General features: G+C 37.1%; 2 protein-coding genes across 7 annotated transcripts in view; one reads left to right on the top strand and one right to left on the bottom strand.

Moving 5' to 3' along the window:
* Positions 1-2,035: 2,035 nt before the first annotated feature.
* Positions 2,036-11,302, bottom strand: LOC144452615 (uncharacterized). Of its 2 annotated transcripts, none has more exons than XM_078143737.1 (5): positions 10,989-11,302; positions 6,619-6,917; positions 6,077-6,326; positions 5,582-5,723; positions 2,036-5,079 (listed from the first exon to the last, which is right to left on the bottom strand). In XM_078143737.1, exons 1-5 carry the CDS (start codon positions 11,197-11,199, stop codon positions 3,714-3,716), a joined length of 2,268 nt encoding a protein of 755 aa, XP_077999863.1. In that variant the 5' UTR covers positions 11,200-11,302; the 3' UTR covers positions 2,036-3,713. The 2 variants fall into 2 exon arrangements, with proteins under 2 accessions (XP_077999863.1, XP_077999862.1); XM_078143736.1 differs by having other exon boundaries at positions 2,037-5,079; positions 6,619-6,920.
* A 3,729-nt stretch (positions 11,303-15,031) lies between these two features.
* The window catches only part of LOC144452833 (uncharacterized), a 41,466-nt gene continuing 38,393 nt past the window's right edge, over positions 15,032-18,104 (top strand). For all 5 annotated transcript variants that reach the window (XM_078144005.1, XM_078144004.1, XM_078144006.1 and 2 more), the window contains exon 1: positions 15,032-15,344. In XM_078144005.1, coding sequence (XP_078000131.1) covers positions 15,177-15,344 — 168 coding nt within the window. In that variant the 5' untranslated portion in view covers positions 15,032-15,176. The remainder of the gene's footprint in view (positions 15,345-18,104) is intronic.

The following is an 18,104-nucleotide window of genomic DNA, read 5'->3' as shown; positions in this document are numbered from 1 at the left end:
AATTATTGTGATTTTATGATGTTTGGCAGTTTTTGTTTTGTTTTATTCTCTCTCTCTCTCTCTCTCTCTCTCTCTCTCTCTCTCTCTCTCTCTCTCTCTCTCTCTCTCTCTCTCTCTCTCTCTCTCTCTCTCTCTCTCTCCGAATTTTGCGATTGTTATATATGTGCAGACCATTGAGACGTGTCGTGGAATGGTCATTTAATAATGAATTATTATGATTATTAACTATGATACATGTGTCACTGATGACAGAACACAATGTAATTCTGATTTCTGACATTCACAACATTTTGATGTGACGCGAGGTCACAGTGAACTCTCAGCTGTCGTGAATTAATAATACTTTCAATAGAACAAATGTTTGCATTTCGCGAATAGTATTCTTCTTCTGACATGACAACATTAAGTTATTAAAGGATCAACAGTGTCAAATAATGACTAATTACAGGCAGCTGGAGGAACAATGACGTGATCACATTGTTTAGCTAGTTTTCACATTTGTCAATATCATTTGCATTAAATTAAGGCAACAACAAACTTTGGTTTATTCATTTATGGTGTTGATGATTTTATCATTTTATAATTTACATATGTTTATAAGAATTTGATATGGGAATTTAGTATGGATTCGCTTTAGAAGAGAAGCGAGCGAGCTGGAGGCAAGACAAGGAGTGTCCATCTATTTATATTCTAAGTTGGCAATTCCTCTAGATCTGTGTTGACGACAGAGAATTGACAACGACTAACTTTCAATAAATTTGTTTCAGTTAAAATGTAGCAAAAAATTACGATCTCGGTGTAGAATGTGCAGTTTCTTACTTGTTTCCGTGTGTAATTGAGTCAAACACAACCAATGCTGTATTTCACACGACTCAATTATTTCTATCGGCTATGTAAATGTAATTGTTACCAACAAACCAATCAAACAAAACAGTATCTTCCAAACCAACTAATTATAATTCATCACTAATCTCGATTTCAAATAACAACATTTACTACTTTGCCGTCATCGTGGTAGTGGTGTATTACAACATGGCAACAGGTTCTGGCGAAAACAGGTTGTGAAGTTGACCTTCTGGTTCGACCATAATGGCTTTGCATGTAAAGATACACTGACGTAAGCGTTTGTGTTCCTGCAGTGACGTCATAAAGTTCCAAACGCTGTCCTATCCATATGCAAATGAGAGGTACTTACCTGAAGGTGCTCTGTGGCTTAGCCAAGAGTGCCTCATAATATTGTACTATTACAAACCCGATTTCCTTTACTTTTATGGCAAAATAAACATAATTACGAACAAAATTATCAACCTTTGCATGTACACTTTAAGCTTTCTATATGTAGCTCTTTCATTCATTAGCGTGATCTCATATCATATGATTAACTATGAGATTGTAGAACAAAGTTGAATGATTTTATTTGTGGTTTGGAGTCAGTTTTAGATTTAATAAGATTGCTTTTAGTTATTAAACTTTTAAGGTATTGTGTTGTGTTGTGTTGGTTTGTGTTGTGTTGTGTTGTGTTGTGTTGTGCTGTGTTGGTTTGTGTTGTGTTGTGTTGTGTGGTGTCGTGTGGTGTTGTGTGGTGTCGTGTGGTGTGGTGTGTTGTGTGGTGTGGTGTGGTGTGTTGTGTTGTGCTATGTGGTGTTGTGTTGTGTTGTGTGGTGTTGTGTTGTGTGTTGTGTTGTGTTGTGCTGTGCTGTGTTGTGTTGTGTTGTGTTGTGTGGTGTGGTGTTGTGTGGTGTGGTGTTGTGTTGTGTGGTGTGTTGTCTTGTGTGGTCTGGCGTGGCATGTTGTGTTGTGCTATTCTGTGTTGTGTTGTATTGTATTGTATTGTATTGTATTGTATTGTATTGTATTGTGTTGTGTTGTGTTGTGTTGTGGCTAATAATCTACAAGACATGAACATATAACCCAAACCAACTTCGGTGTTTTACGAAGATTTTATTTTTTGATTATTTGCTGTATGTGTCCCATACGACCCTCTGATTGACAACAACACGGACAACTACCCTTCACTCATTTTCGCCAACTAGATCTTATTTTTCTTCTTTGATACAACTAAAATCCACTGACGTGCCGTAAAAGATGTTATTCGCCACAAATACACCACAGAAATAATTAGTAAGTCTCAAATAACTTTATTCATGAAGCTATACAATGAATACCTCTATAAACATGTACATAACATGATAGTATCAAGGTCAAAGGTCATCAATAAACTTATTTTTTCTAAATTACTTATTAAGTTCTATTTACCTTCTTACCAAACTTTTCACAGACTTGGGGAATATTTCACTCTCTAATGACATCAATAAGTAAGATCGGTCCTCCACCAATTTAATAAAATTTGTAAATATCAAATCATCGCAATACTGTTTTTTTTTTAAACACATGTAAGATTGAAGTACGATTTGGGAAAAACTTATTATCTCAATTAAAGCCGGGGTACTTTTGACGCGATGCGTATTCGACATTGCCGTAAAGCGGATCCTTGTTTTACGACGTTGGGAAAAAAACTGTACATTTGTATGGAGGATATCTAATTTGCATACGATGATTGCCTCTTGAAATATCGAAACTCGAAAGTTGAAAATCTACTGTCGTAAGTTTTCCATCTACAAGCACGGCGATGAGAGGGGCGTAAGGTTGGAGTAGAGACAAACTGTGTCACTGGTATATCAACTGGTGTAGGAGTCTCGGTTACCCAGACTCTCGCTGTTGGGGGCTCTGCCTACGAGACCTCCCCAAGCGAGATCTCGTCTGGTGGTCTCGTAGGGCGCCCTCATCGACAGTTGTGTATAACAGTGTGATGTAATATCTCTAAAAATTTCTATCGGCGCACAGCATCAACACTAACACCAGATGTCATAACGACATTGATATATCTTATCTTGAATATATTGTAGCTTCAGTTAATGTCTTCAGTACGCTTTTACCATCTAACAATGCCAGGTAATTTCGACCTACATAGCGCCCCCACAGTCGAAACTTGTTACCAAACTCACTGGTGTCGATTAGTAAATTCGGATGTTCATTATTGGAAGACTTTTGTTGTGTTTTGTTCTTGATATGTAAATCAGTTAAATATTCATTTGATTATAAGATATTGGTGAGATCAGATTCGGGAATATATATCTACATCTACAGAGCTACGTCAAAAATTAAGAGAAGTGAAGTGCTGTCTAAAAACTACTTTATACATCTCTTATTTAAATAAACGATAATCTGTACTCTACATTTGTCACTAGGTGGCGCACTTCAATTTTTCTCATTTGTAGCATTCTTGGGAACTGTAATGTGCTGATTCGGCATTATTAAAGGTGATTTAAAATGCGCCATGCCACAAACGTGAAAACTGTCTAGATAATGCAAAGCTAATTAATCAAAAATGCACGACAACATTATCATAATGCAACTTTTCAATTCTAAGTTACAGTAGTCTTGGTTACCCAGACTCTCGCCGCTTGGGGCTCTGCCTACGAGACCTAGGCCTCCCTCTCGTCTAGATCTGGGTTGTCTCGTAGAAGAGCCCCAGCTGTGAGAGTCTAAATCTGAGTGAAAAAATTATGATCCGTGTTCTTTGCAGAATTCGCTGTTCTTGCTTCTTTATCATCTAATTACTGTTTTGCTGAAATTATGACGTCATTTTTGAATCTGAACCCACTACCCCTAAATCAGCGAGAATCTCGATCATGGATATGACTCCCTTCTTATTACATGAATATCGCTTCCTCCTCCTTAGGAGCGGAGTTCTCACCCCCAATGACGTCATGGGTTGCTATACCGTCACCAACTACGTCATCAGTCCTGTATGGCCCTTGGTAGATGTAAGTTTCGTCGGCCATATCATTCGTTTGACCCTGATCAACGACAACAGCGGGGAATTCTTCATTGGGTGTATTGATTTCGTCAACATCCGTTTCCAAGTCATTTTCTATATTGGGGATTTGCTCAATGTTGTCAAAGTCTTCGTTTTCCGTTAAACCAGTCTGTTGTGGCTCGCCGATATTATCAACTGCAGCAGCATAATTATCAGGATACTCGGCTTGTTCGGCGTTCACCAAATCCTCGAAGCCATCATTGTCTTTCTGATCCTCGAACCATTCATCACCATCATCACCACCATCGTCATCTCCTTCTTCAGTATTTTCCTCGTAGAGATTTTGAAGTTCATTTTGATAAATGTCATTTTCGACATTTGCTTCATCATTTTCAATATATTCATTTTGTCCTTCATCAGTATCTGTCATTTGGAATCCATCACCATTCTTCGCTTCCTCGAACCATTCTTCATCATCATCACCACTATCACCTTCAGTATTCTCTTCGTAAAGATTCTCCAATTCATTTTGATAAATATCATTATCCCCGTCATTGTCGTCAATGTATTCATTTTGCTCAGCATCAGTATCTGTCATCTGAAACCCATCACCATTCATAGCTTCTTCGAACCATTCCTCGTCACCTTCATCAGTACCTCCAAGATACTCATCTCCCACATCATCGTCATTTTCATCTTCATCCTCGAAGATCTTTTCGTAATTTTCGATCAACTCTTCAAGTTTGTCATCTTCACCATCCTCATCGAAGTCTTCAAGGGCATTTTCAGTTTCCATCTCGGTCTGGGCGTACTCATTTGAATTAGGCCACACATCTTCTCTTTCTTTACTCTCGAGCTCAATGGCGTTTTCAAGTTCCTCTGCCAAATTTGAAAAGGGTTCGTTTGTCTCGGGTACATACTCTTTTGCTTCAGGAATTCCATAGTTTTCTTCGGGAAGTCCTTCCAAATTCTCGGCAGCCACAGGGTTATCATTGTATTCATCTTCCGTCTGAAAATCCTCTATCTCATTTTCAATTTCTTCTAATTTCTCAAGGAAATTATTTGTATCCGGTTGATATTCTTGTTGTTCCTGATTTGCATAGTTTGCTTCAGGAAGTTCTTGAAAATTCTCAGCAACCATTGGATTATCCTTAGGTCCGTCTACAGCTGGACCATATTCTGGACCCAATTTATTGTAAATCATAGTGGTTCCCCCCAAATTGTCCACTTCTTTACAATAAGATGTGCTGAAAAATCCACTGCAATGAGAAAAAACCATGAAATTATCAATACCAAATCACAAATGTTTTCAGCCATAAACCAATTTTTGAAAATGTATCATGTCCCAAACTTGCTCTCTCGCCACTCCGCCCCACAAATCTGCTGGTTGCACTACGTTTTATCATGAGTTACATAGTACTTGCACATTTTCACGAAGAATTGAGGGCCCATTTTCCCGAAATATTGTTGCAAGATTCAATCCTTTTGGTGTTGTAATTTAATACTATGAACATAAAGTACACAAAATGGCCGCCCAAAAAGCAGACGACATAAACCACCATAGTGACGTCAGGGACACGTGACAAATCTCATCCTATCACATCAATGAAGGTAACCACGGAAGGAATATGTCACTTTTTCAGATAGGTATGATGCAAATATAGAGGTACTGACGGTGTTTTTATTTACTATTTAAATTTTGAATTAAAGAATTTGTTGTTGAGATGCTTTTTGTATGACGCTTTTCAAATTTTCACTTACCTCGACTCGGGTAAACATTGGAGGCCAGTAGAGCATGGACATTCAGTTGGTGGCACGCCAATGAAGCTGGCAAAGAAGGTATCCTTAGCATTGCTACACTCCATACCATTTGTTCCCATTTCTTTACAAACTTGACCAAGACCTGATTTAAAAAAAATCAGAAAAATATTACTATCATTCTATTCATGGTCACTTGTGTGTTTTACAATTGTATTGTGTTCAAATTAAAGTCCTATATAGTATCCTGTACGATTTTTTCGTTTCCCTCCTATATCTGTCACCTCCCATCTATAAATTTATCTTTTAGCCCTACCTATTATACACAATCTTCCTTTCTCAGATGATGTGTCTGTCTGTCTGTCTGTCTGTCTGTCTGTCTGTCTGTCTGTCTGTCTGTCTGTCTGTCTGTTTGCTTGACTGTCTGCTTATCTACCTAATCAGTTATCAATATATCACTGACGTCAAATATAAGTCAATTCCAGGCGACAATCTCACCTTCTTCATAAGCACAACATTTTCCATCTAAGCAATCGTTGTCCATTTCACAAAACGTCCCAACTTCACCCAATTGGACATCGATCTGACAGCGCCCCCACACGCACATATAGTCTTCACAGCACTCTCCATTTCTGTTACAAAGTGTATCCATGCCGAAACATTCCGAGCATTCGTTCGGCCAAAACCAATAACCCTCGCTATCACAAAATTCGTTTTCTTCACATTCAGAGTCGTCAAAACACTCTTCCTGCAAACAAAAAAAAATGATATATTTCAGAAAGATTATGAGAAAAAACTATTAGCGTTCGTTCGGGCAAAACCTTAAAGTGAAGTGTTGTGAAGCTGCTAACTTTGTTTTATTCCCATAATTCCTCACTGCATTGAAATAGGTCACGTGATACAGGTTCAGCGAACCCAGTCATAATGAATGCAACTAAAATCAAACCGGACTCACCTTTGTTCCCCTTTAAACGTATATATCTCCTACTTTATTTAATTTGTAATTTTGAAATTCTCAAAATCAACCAATCAAACTGTACCTTATCTATATCTAACCAATCAGAAGAGTCAGAGGAGCTGTCGTCATGATCGTCCTCCTGGTCATCAATGATGTCATCAACAAAATCAATTTCAATTTCACCCTCAAGATTGGTAATGTCCTTTTCATCGACAAGTCCAGTCGATGTAAATACCGCCACCCCGGTACTGTTGTCAATGGTAATTTTTACCACCGTGGTGTTTTTCTGGACTGTGACGTTGTTTCCAACTTGGAATGTTTTTGTTGTAATGTCTGTGTGATTGGCTGGCCATGAGTTGATGTCATCTAACACACTATTATCTGCTGTAAAAAACAAAACAATCGTGCTGTCAATCTCAATCTATAAGTATAACAGACAAGCCTTCATAACGGAGTTGTTTTACAAACAAACAAACAAACAAACAAACACACAGACAGACAGACAGACAGACAGACAGGCAGGCAGGCAGGCAGGCAGGCAGGCAGGCAGGCAGGCAGACAGACAGACAGACAGACAGACAGACAGACAGACAGACAGACAGACAGACAGACAGAAAGACAGATAGACAACAACAACAACGAATCGTTCAGTCCCGATATGAAATGATACAAAAACAGTTCTGCTGAAATTATTTTTTTTTTTCGATTTCAAGTATCACATTTATATTCAATAGCTTGCATTATTTGTGTAAATGACAATTGTGATTTTTATCAACTTAGAATGAAGTACATTTTTATCACATCAATGATATCCCATCCACAGCGTACGTAGTGCTATTCACCAAATGGAACAATTAATTCTCTCGTAAAACATAAGGATTATGTTTGAGATTTGTCTCATTTCATGACGATAAAGCAATGCGCTCACAATGAAGTACTTTTCACCAGAGCGATTAATCGGCAGTAAAAACAGGAAGATTATCATTATGGTAAATTCTGTCTCGTTCCGTGACGACAAATCCGTGTTTGAAAAGACATCTCTGTTAAATCCATTCCAAGCTGACACTTATAAAGAATACCGAGGATGGCATATGTCTGACGGTCACATTTGCATAAAAAGGTCACGTGACAATGATTTTATCGAACATGGTCACTATCTTATGTAAACATTATTTTGAATTATGGAAATATTTCACATCGTTTTTGATAATTTTATAAAGATTGTGCATACATTTATAGTCTATTTTATTTTTCCTCTTTATGTTCACACTTTGACACGTGAAGCTATGAAAATGTCCTTTCCCAAGTATGACAACAATGAAAAAAAAATGAAAAAGGGCAATTTGGGCATTCGTTAAATTATGTATGTATTTAACATGTACCATGCATGTATACCTTATAATGCATCCATACATGTCTGTCTGTCTGTCTGTCTGTCTGTCTGTCTGTCTGTCTGTCTGTCTGTCTGTCTGTCTGTCTGTCTGCCTGTGTGTGTGTGTATGTATGTATGTATGTATGTATGTATGTATGTATGTATGTATGTATGTATGTATGTATGTATGTACATGTATGTATGTATGTATGTATGTATGTATGTATGTATGTATGTACACACATGAAGATAGTATAAAATTATAAAATTATACAGTATGTATATTTCAGTGGCCAGTTTTGAATAGCAAACGAGGGTAAAAAAAAGTTAGATTTGATCAGTTTTCTCTGCTGGAAATTATCAATATCAGACGTGTTCCGTTATACTCCTGGCAAAATGTACTGTCATCTTATTTCCATATAATTCCATAGAAACCCTTGAAGACACGATATAGCATGATGTATGTGGTGGTGTGTTCTTTCTAACTACAAACCCAACCAAGTCAGTGCGGTTTTATGTAACTATTTTTCAGTAACCCACATGAGTAGAACAAATGTCAAAACTCAGCTCATACCAAATAACGTGACTATTAAAATTAATCATAAAACAAACAGCTGTGTCCCTTTAAATAAAAGCACATTAATTTCCATTTTACAACAACTACGTCCTGTTGCTGTAATCCAGGACTTACGCCGTCAATTGTAAAGACTCAATGTCACCATTAATCCTATCATGATGACGTCATATTAAGGGTTAGTCATTCTCCCGTGATCCCTAGGGATGGATTGAGGGATGCGATATTATACTGAATATGATATAAGTATTACTAATATATTCATCCTTGCCTAACTTCGTTGGAACATTTGTCGTTGTTTGCACCCTACACTACTGTAGCCCACAGTTCTGTAGCCTAACAGTACTGTAACCCCCACAGTTCTGTAGTCTCACAGTACTGTAGCCCTACACAGTACTGTAGCCCCACAGTTTTGTAGCCCTCATACTGCTGTAACCCCACAGTTCTGTAGCCCTACAGTTCTGTAGCCCCCATACTGCTGCAGCCTCACAGTTTCGTAGCCCCACAGTTCTGTAGCCCACTCATACTGCTGTAGCCCCACAGTTCTGTAGCCCTACAGTTCTGTAGCCCCCATACTGCTGCAGCCTCACAGTTTCGTAGCCCCACAGTTCTGTAGCCCACTCATACTGCTGTAGCCCCACAGTTCTGTAGCCTCACAGTATTGTAGCCTCACAGTACTGTAGCCCACCAGTACTGTAGCATCACAGTTCTGTAGCCTCACAAAACTGTAGCCCCACAGTAACGTAGCCCCCATACTGCTGTAGGCCACACTGCTGCGCATGTTGTAACCCCACACTGCAGTAGCCCTAACACACAGTGTTATAACCCCACGTCACACTGCAGTAGCCTCAACACACAATGGTGTAGCCCCACGCTGCTGTATCCCCAGTGTTGCATCCCCACAGTGATGTAGCCCCATGGTGCTGTAGGCCCACAGTGTTGTAGCGAGACAGTGCTGTATCCCCACAGTGCTGTTTAAATTGCAGACATAACAGCAAGGTGGCGTGCACACAACGACGAATCGGTCAGTATATTACTTACTATAGCTAGGTCAAATAAAAAATGAAGCGTTTCCGATCCGATAACCCGACCAACGTTAACCCTAGTTTACACCGCAAACCCTAACCATTTTTTTTTTACATTGAAGGAAAAATGATGAGAACTTCTTTGTCTTTTATTCCTTCATGTACGTCTGTTTTCTTTCCCCCGTACCTGTGCCTGTACACACATTTCATCAAACTATCCCAGAACGGGTATTCTGATCAACAATTCGTTTGTCTTTGGGTAGAAGCAATATTTTTCAAAAATTAAAAGAACAGAAAGAAACAAAAATCCCACCTATATACCCCATTTTTTTTATCGAGGGCTTGTTTTCGTAAACACACAATTACTTTATTTTCGCCTTTAATAAATACGTGACGATACTAGCTGATATAATGGTAATTTCCGGCCTTCTTGTTACATGATAATTTCGGGAAGGTTATAATCTCATGGCTCATATTTTGATTGACTAGTATAAACCCTATAGCATGACACAGCTGTTACGTAGGAAATACATTACATACTTATTGTATATATATATTTTACAGTCAGTACATTCCCCTTCTAATAAATTTAGATTATCGGATGCTGAAGACAACAAGCAACATGTGTCTAGACCAGATACAGAGTTGTAAATCGTACCATTTATGGTCAAATTATTGATGTAGAAATTGGGTATGTTAAAATATTATCTACTATTGTATATGCGTCAACAGACACTGTAAACACACCACCCCCACACACATACCTACATATACACAGGTACACACACACACACACACACACACACATACGTACGTTCTTACGTACGTACGTACGTACGTACGCACGCACATACATACATACATACATACATACATACATACATACATACATACATACATACATACATAATACATACACACATGCATGCACACATACATACATACATACATACATACATACATACATACATACATACATAATACATACACACATGCATGCACACATACATACATACATACATACATACATACATACATACATACATACATACATACATTCGTGATCATACACACATACATACATACATACTAAGTTTGTGTTAGTAATCCAATAGATAAGTTTTAAAAAAACGTGTAAAAGGTTTGTTACTGTACGTATGATAACAAACATCTCTCTCTCTCTCTCTCTCTCTCTCTCTCTCTCTCTCTCTCTCTCTCTCTCTCTCTCTCTCTCTCTCTCTATCTTATGGGTAATGATTTTTTCAAGTAATGTTAATGATAAATGTCAAAGTCACAGATCTATCAAAAGGTGAAAACACTAATGATGTGTATGGTCAAAACCTGAACACGGTACCATTGGTTTTTTTATTTGTCTTATCGGATAGATCATGAAAGTTTACATTTTTACTATAAACGCTAAAATATAACCGTACTATAAAATAAAATTCTGTACTAATTAAAATGTAAAAAAAATGACTTACCTTCCTCGCCGTTTAGATACGTTTCTAAATCTCCGTATATATCCTGCATTTCGTCTATAATTTTATCAAACGTTTCCCCGACATCACGTACCCCACGAGCACGCTTTAGATTTTGCAGGTTATCACTCGTCACTTTAACATGACGGTAGTAGTCCGGGAAGCCATTAGTTCCAACAAAAAACACAACTACAAGTAGATAATAGAAATTCATGGTGCTAATTTTTTAAAAGAAAAAAAACCTACGACCGTCACTGTGTTTTCGTTGTTTGTTCTCTAAATCCTATAAAATCAGTGTGGTGACTAGCTATTTCAAGGGTGAAACTCGGGTAAATTTAACTTTAGTAGAGATCACCAGCTGGTACACATAACATACCCCCTAACTTCATAATATAAGATTAAACTGTTGGCAAAAAAATATCTGTAGGCAGAAAAAAATGAATGCATTGTTGAGATTTAAAAAATATAAACATAACAGTTTTCGACAAAATATTTAACATGTATTTTAATGACGGTTATATCTATATTTCTCACTGAAAATGAAATTGAGATGAACTAAAAAGTCACAAGCAGACGACAGTTTTGGGAGGGAAAGTTTTGCGGAACAGAGAATTCGAACGTGAAATGCCCAATTTTTGTTACAAACCATGTCGTGAATATTCCTCATATTACGTTGCAATGGAACAATTCTAAAAAAAGTGTAGTTTTAACACCTAAAAAATAATAACATTTAAAGAAAGTTTAAAAAAAATTAAACAATTGAATAAATATTGAATAATAATTGGAGGACTTTTTCTCTACTAGTCTAGGGGGCTGATAATATTTCCGCAAGATGACGCTATTTACCATTGCCTCATTTGCATAGATATACATATGATTCATACATTATGAAATTGTTTGTTTCATAAGCCTATTTTGTCAAAATATGATTATTAGCAAAATTATAGGAAACGAACATTTTACAGAATTTTAATGTTTTAGGCACTTTGATGTCTGGATATCAACCAAAGGTTTGATGAACGAGAGATGGTGTGTGTTATGATGTGATTTGAATGACGTCATCATGTATGTGTTATAGATACACCATTTTCAACCAGGTGGTGCAAGGATTAAATCGAGCAACACAATGCGAGATTTCAACTAGTTCATTCTGGAAATTTCTCGACAATAGAGATGCGACTTTTATGTGATGCAACTATTAGATGACGAACAACATCTGGAAATTTCTTCAGAATATCGATATGTGATTTTGACGTCAATGTAATCAAAATGCAAGTTTCTGACTCAAGATAACTTTAGAATCGATGTGCGCAGGCGTACGTGCGTGACGTTGAAGCGATACCGTCCAAACTGGCCAACATCATGTCATGCAACAGGTTGTTCAACTTGTTTTGTAACAAGTGACATTATAATTAATGTGTCAGTTTTTAGTAGCAGAGATTGGCGGTGTGACATTTAGCATGTGCAATCTGTATACACCAACATATCGTCGTAAACAACTAGACCCTTTAACGGCAGCACACTATCGCTATTTAACAGGCAGTTCCCAGACTCATGCAACTTTTCTAATATTGAAATTTCAAAAGAAAAGTCGTAAAACCGTAGGAAAGTCTGAACTTTCAGTTTGTTGACTGTAAAATAATCAACATCAGAGATTTTTGTTTATCGGGAAAAGGTTTGGCCTATCGACATCAAGATCATTCCCAGTGCCCTAAATAACTGGACCTTCATGACAGACAACACAATCAATTTCACATCTTTATTATCTAATAGTATGTAGTACTATGAATATAATGACATCGTTCCCAACACATATTTTACTTGTTGCCATTCATTTACTATATAGGGCGGATATTATTCGATTTCTCGATTTGACGACATTTGTTAGCTATATTTGTATTCAGGAGTACAAAACAGTCTCCATTCAAAGTAAAATCGTTTTGTAGGATCAGTGAGAACTAAACTAGTTGAAAACCCCACCCCAAAACTAAAGGAATTTAGTTTTTTTTATATATCCTACATTGAACTATTGATCTCGCCCCATATTGGATAAAAAACCAACGTCTCTACACTATGTATCATAGACAGTAAAATACATTTATTCTTGATCACATTATGGTGTCCCGATCGAAAACATACATGCAGCCTAGATCGATAGAGCGCCACCAACGGCAGTACTTTGCCTCAAGGTGAAATACAAAAGCGTCAGCATAATTACGTCATTCTCGCAAACCAGAGCTGTTATTTCTTCTGCGACACTGCGAAATGTAGTTTACGACGATGGAAGAACGTTTGGTCATATTGCTGCAAACGTTTTTAAGTCTGAGTTCCGGAAATATGTCTGACCCACAGTCGCTTGTAAACTGTTATTCCTTTCCTAAATGGTTTTATTCTTGTCTATGACGGTCCTAATACAGAACAATGACGTTATTATAGGGATTGGCGATATTCTTATAAAATCGGTAGCGATGTTACAAGTAATGTAACATACCATTATGTATCACATTGGGGTCGTTCCCATCGCCATAGTCTATATATATATCTTTCGTATTGTTAATTTGTTTTAATTTGCGTTTTCATGGTACTGTGGTGAGGTCCAACACCACACCTTGAACCCGATCATGCATAAGCAAACGGACTACAGGTTTCAGAGATTTTTTCCAAATTTGTATGTTAAGGTTTTAACCTCTGTTTTTCCTGGCTGGCATGATAGGGTGTTGACGGGTTTGCTCTGTACCATGCACAGTAATAAGACATACTGTTATTTCAACTTTTGTTAAGTTTGCGTACGTATAGCACTAGTGTGCATTTATGATACTTGTATGAGTTCATTTCTCACATCTTGAATAAATGGTCCAGCCGCTCGTCTAGGGTCTGGCTCTCATCATCATCGTGTTGTGTTTGTGACTGTGGAAATGACATCGCTACCGATTTTATAAGAATATCGCCAATCCCTATAATAACGTCATCGTTCTGTATTAGGACCGTCATAGACAAGAATAAAACCATTTAGGAAAGGAATAACAGTTTACAAGCGACTGTGGTCTGACCAACCCGCCTGAAGAGCGAGCCTGGGGTAAAAAAACAAATGAATCGGGTAAAAAGTGTAGACAAGCCTTCTAAAACACGAGTTTTAATTTCCTTTCGGAAACGCTCATTTTGGATATTGATACATGCTCAATATAATGCATCAAAAACCTTCAAATTCATGAGATATATTTGATGATTTTTTTTTTAAAGTGATGATTGGAAGTTGACTGACAATTCAAGGACGTAGTCTGAATCACCTGTCGCGAGTTCCTTCTTCGCAATCAGTTCTGAGATTAACTGTGATATGGCCCGCGGGGTCGATCCGCGGCCGCAGATCCGGGATTGCGCCACCCAGTGGTCAAATATCACACGATCACTTAAAAACACAACTGATATGCTCTATAATCGCAATAATTTCCGTTGATTCATAGAAAAAAAATGTTTAAAAGAAAATAATCAAGCTTATTAGAAGAAAGCCATGCGATCCAGGTGAGGAAAAAAATACTTCATTAACATGGAAAAACAAACAAACCATGACCATGAAACTTGAAAGGAAAGCTCAACAAAGTCAGAGGAAAACTTTTTAACAAAGTTGTTTTGACCATTAACTGTATTGTTGAAACGTTTAAAGTCACAAAAGGGAAAGGTCACTGTACTTTTATCACCGTCTCGCTAAATCCAGGATGACGTAATCTATTACGTAGCTAGATTCGATGTACCTAATGACAGCTCTGATGACAGCGAGATGGTCAGAACTTCTAAGATGACGAACATTTATTTACATAGGTAGTATGGCTTTTCTTACGACTTTTTCTTCAATGATAGTTTGAAAATATGTTATCGATATTTTAAAATCTAGACTGTCCGTATGATAACAGTGTGTATTTTTATTTTAGAGTGCCAAATGATCGGAAAGAGAAGTCACAAATGAAGTAAAAATCTCACCAACTACTGGCCCCCCCTCTAAATAAATGGCACGTTCCATGACCCCACGGCCGCTGTTCGATACAGGAAACATGAAACAGATCGGAGTCGCCTTCCACATGTTGGTGTAGTGTGTCGTGAATTATCTCGCTGTTTACAGTAATATCGTCACGGCAGTTAGAACAGAACACAAGAAAATGTAAGAGTTTGGTGTATGGCCGCTGGTTTTCTTTTCAAATGACCGAGTTTCCGACACTTTGTGTAGTTAATTATGAAGACGAGTTACCAGAACGGAGACTTCGATACACGGCTTCCCCAAGAACTCGGCAAGATGTGAACACTTCTTTTTCGGATTACGAATACACTTTTCTCACCAGCCAGTCGAGGCCGGAAACTACCGTCCCGGTAAGTGTATATAGTTTTTAGCAGTTTGCATCTGCGATCCGAACCCCTCGGAGTTTTGTTTTTTGTTTGGCAAGCATAATTGCCATTAACTTAACCAGGAAAGTCGTGTGATATAAACGGACGTCGGTACAAGTTACAAGAGAATCACTCGCATGCTAAAGAAAATCATATTCATAACTCGTCCTTAGAACTGTGTTTTTAAATTAAATAATAAATTTATTTTAGTTTTTCTTTAATTTTATGACACAGACAGACAAAGTATACATCAATTCTACTGTCTTTTTTCCGATCACCCCATGTGTATCGAAACTATACAAATGTTTCTTGCCTTCGGGTATAGCCGTATCAGTGGTACTATTTGCGTTTGAATGATTGATCACCGCAGTTACAAAAATAACCTCACCAGATCGTCTAAACTAACAAAGTTTGTACTCGTGACGCCGTCAGATATTTCGATTACGAGTCATCCATACGTCTGCAAACTCCACACCTTGCACAGACAACCAGCTCGTATTGTTTGACTTCTGCGTTTACGACCAGTCAGCGAGACAAAACAATCAACGGCGCATAGCAAAGTATAAATATGGGGGCTGCCATTTTGAATCCCATTCAAAAAATGTACACACTTACAGTTGCTAAGGTGATTTGAGACAAAGTTTGCATATTTTTTGCTCAGCACCATGTTGATGAAATACCACTGGAATTTGAGCTTACTCACGAAGTATTTGACCAAACGCGAGTTCTTTTTCGGTAGGGGACATTACATAATGGAACATCGCATTCAGCTGCGACTGTGAATAGCTTGGTGTTGACTAAACAGTATTTGGCAATGTACTGAAAAATTTAACACTGCCAAACACCAGTTGTCCTGCGATACAAGCGAAAAAACAAATACACGACGGCAGACCAATGTCTCCAAGAAAATCGTAAATAAACGCACCTTGATGGAAGTACTTGTACAATGTAGTACAGGTTATCATAGGTACAAAGTACATTAATACCCAGAAATATTGATTTCGTAGGTTTTGTTTGATGTTAAAGTTATCAAATAAATGGATTTTAATCCGATGTAAGTCGAGATGTAATCTAAGTGTGAATTTACTCAATTAATTAATTCATTCATCCATTATATGGTCTTTTTTTATATTGTCATACCTGATATTTCAAATTATGCCTCGAATAATGACTTGATTGTCTTTGGGTGAAGAAAAATACAAAGTTTGAAATATTGAGATCATTCTGTTTTAAATTAATCAGGTATGGTTTTCAAAATGTCAAATATTTAAATGTGAAAAAATTTCGAATTATGATTGAAATCAGGGTTGTGTTTTCCTATGGGTTCGTTAAGACAGGTGTTTGTTACCCCTGTTGCTATGTGAGTCTCTCTGGTATGAATTTTTAATACTCCCCACAACAGTGGATACTTGGAGCGTACATTTCTAAACAGCCCTGCCATGTTTTCCAAATTTTTAGTAAAGTCTTGTATTTGGAATTTGGAGAAGGGTAATGTATTTGCTGATATGAAAGTATAACATCTGATATAGTTCTGAAGTCTTCTCTCCACAATTATCTACCAAAAGTTTTTTATAGACACTTGTAAAATTTACTGAAATGTTTTCTCAAAACTAATACTAGAGCTAGAAATCTCTGTTGAAAACTTTTACGCAAGGATTTTCACAAAAACATATTCTGAGCATCTCTTTCCCAGACATAATTAATTAGTTGAAAAATTGAAAATTGAGAAACAAAATGAGATTTTAAATTGTTTGGTAATAATTTGTCACTGTGCTGCAGCTCAATAGAAAAAAGTCATTCTTCAGAACATTTTTCTCAGATTAATTCAATTTTAAACCACAGAAATTTCTAAATTTTCTGAACTACATTCACCCCCCCCCCCCAGATTTCCCCTTTTGGAGACCATTGTATTGAACATGAAAGTGGAAATTCCAAACTCCCTTCAAATAAAGCTGGCAATCTCTATTTGATAAAATAACTGTTTCTTTTGTTCAGACACACCCTATTCTGAAGTGTTGCTCACAAAAACCAAAAATAGAAAAGTTAATTATGCGTGTGAATCTGTTAAAAAAGGGAGGTCCATTATTTGAGAGTTACACTAGAAGTGTACATAGTTACAAGTGTAACTGTTACCAGTGTGGATGTATAAGCTTATTCAACTTTGATGTGTGCATATATTGTCAATTTGCATACTGCTAATCCAGGGGGATTAACCCCTGTGGTATAGCAGGCATGACAACAAAAATATGTAAACTTCAACTTTGTCAAAATTTTCAAAAATTTAATCATTTTAAAGAAAATTTTTAGAACTAGTTTATTATAAATGATTATTTCTTGCATTTTTGTCCAAAATAAAGTTAAAATTTGTCAAAAATTTACAGAAAATGAAGCTTTTTACTTTTTTGGGGGAAAATACCCCACAGAAGGGGTCAGAATTCTGTAGGTGCCTGATTCTGGATATTTATTGTAACAATTTCATGAACATGTCAAATAAATCAAAACTTCAGTAGTTGTAAGAATTAATAGTCTATGAGATACGACATGTTGTTCCATGCTATCAGCCAACACTCTCAGAAGACCGACAAGGCCTGAACAACACAAGTATCAGCCAACACTCTCAGAGGACTGATAAGGCCTGAACAACACAAGGTATACCTTACAGTCTATAACCAATTGCCTTCTGGGTCAACAGAAATCTAAATGCTAACATTTCTATTTTTTATAGTCTGGCCGAACAAAATTTTG

Source organism: Glandiceps talaboti, chromosome 23, assembly GCF_964340395.1.
Source record: "Glandiceps talaboti chromosome 23, keGlaTala1.1, whole genome shotgun sequence".
In the NCBI taxonomy this organism is placed as follows: Eukaryota; Metazoa; Hemichordata; class Enteropneusta; family Spengelidae; genus Glandiceps; species Glandiceps talaboti.
Note: the sequence above shows the minus strand (reverse complement) of the source record. Positions and strands in the feature narration are given on the sequence as shown.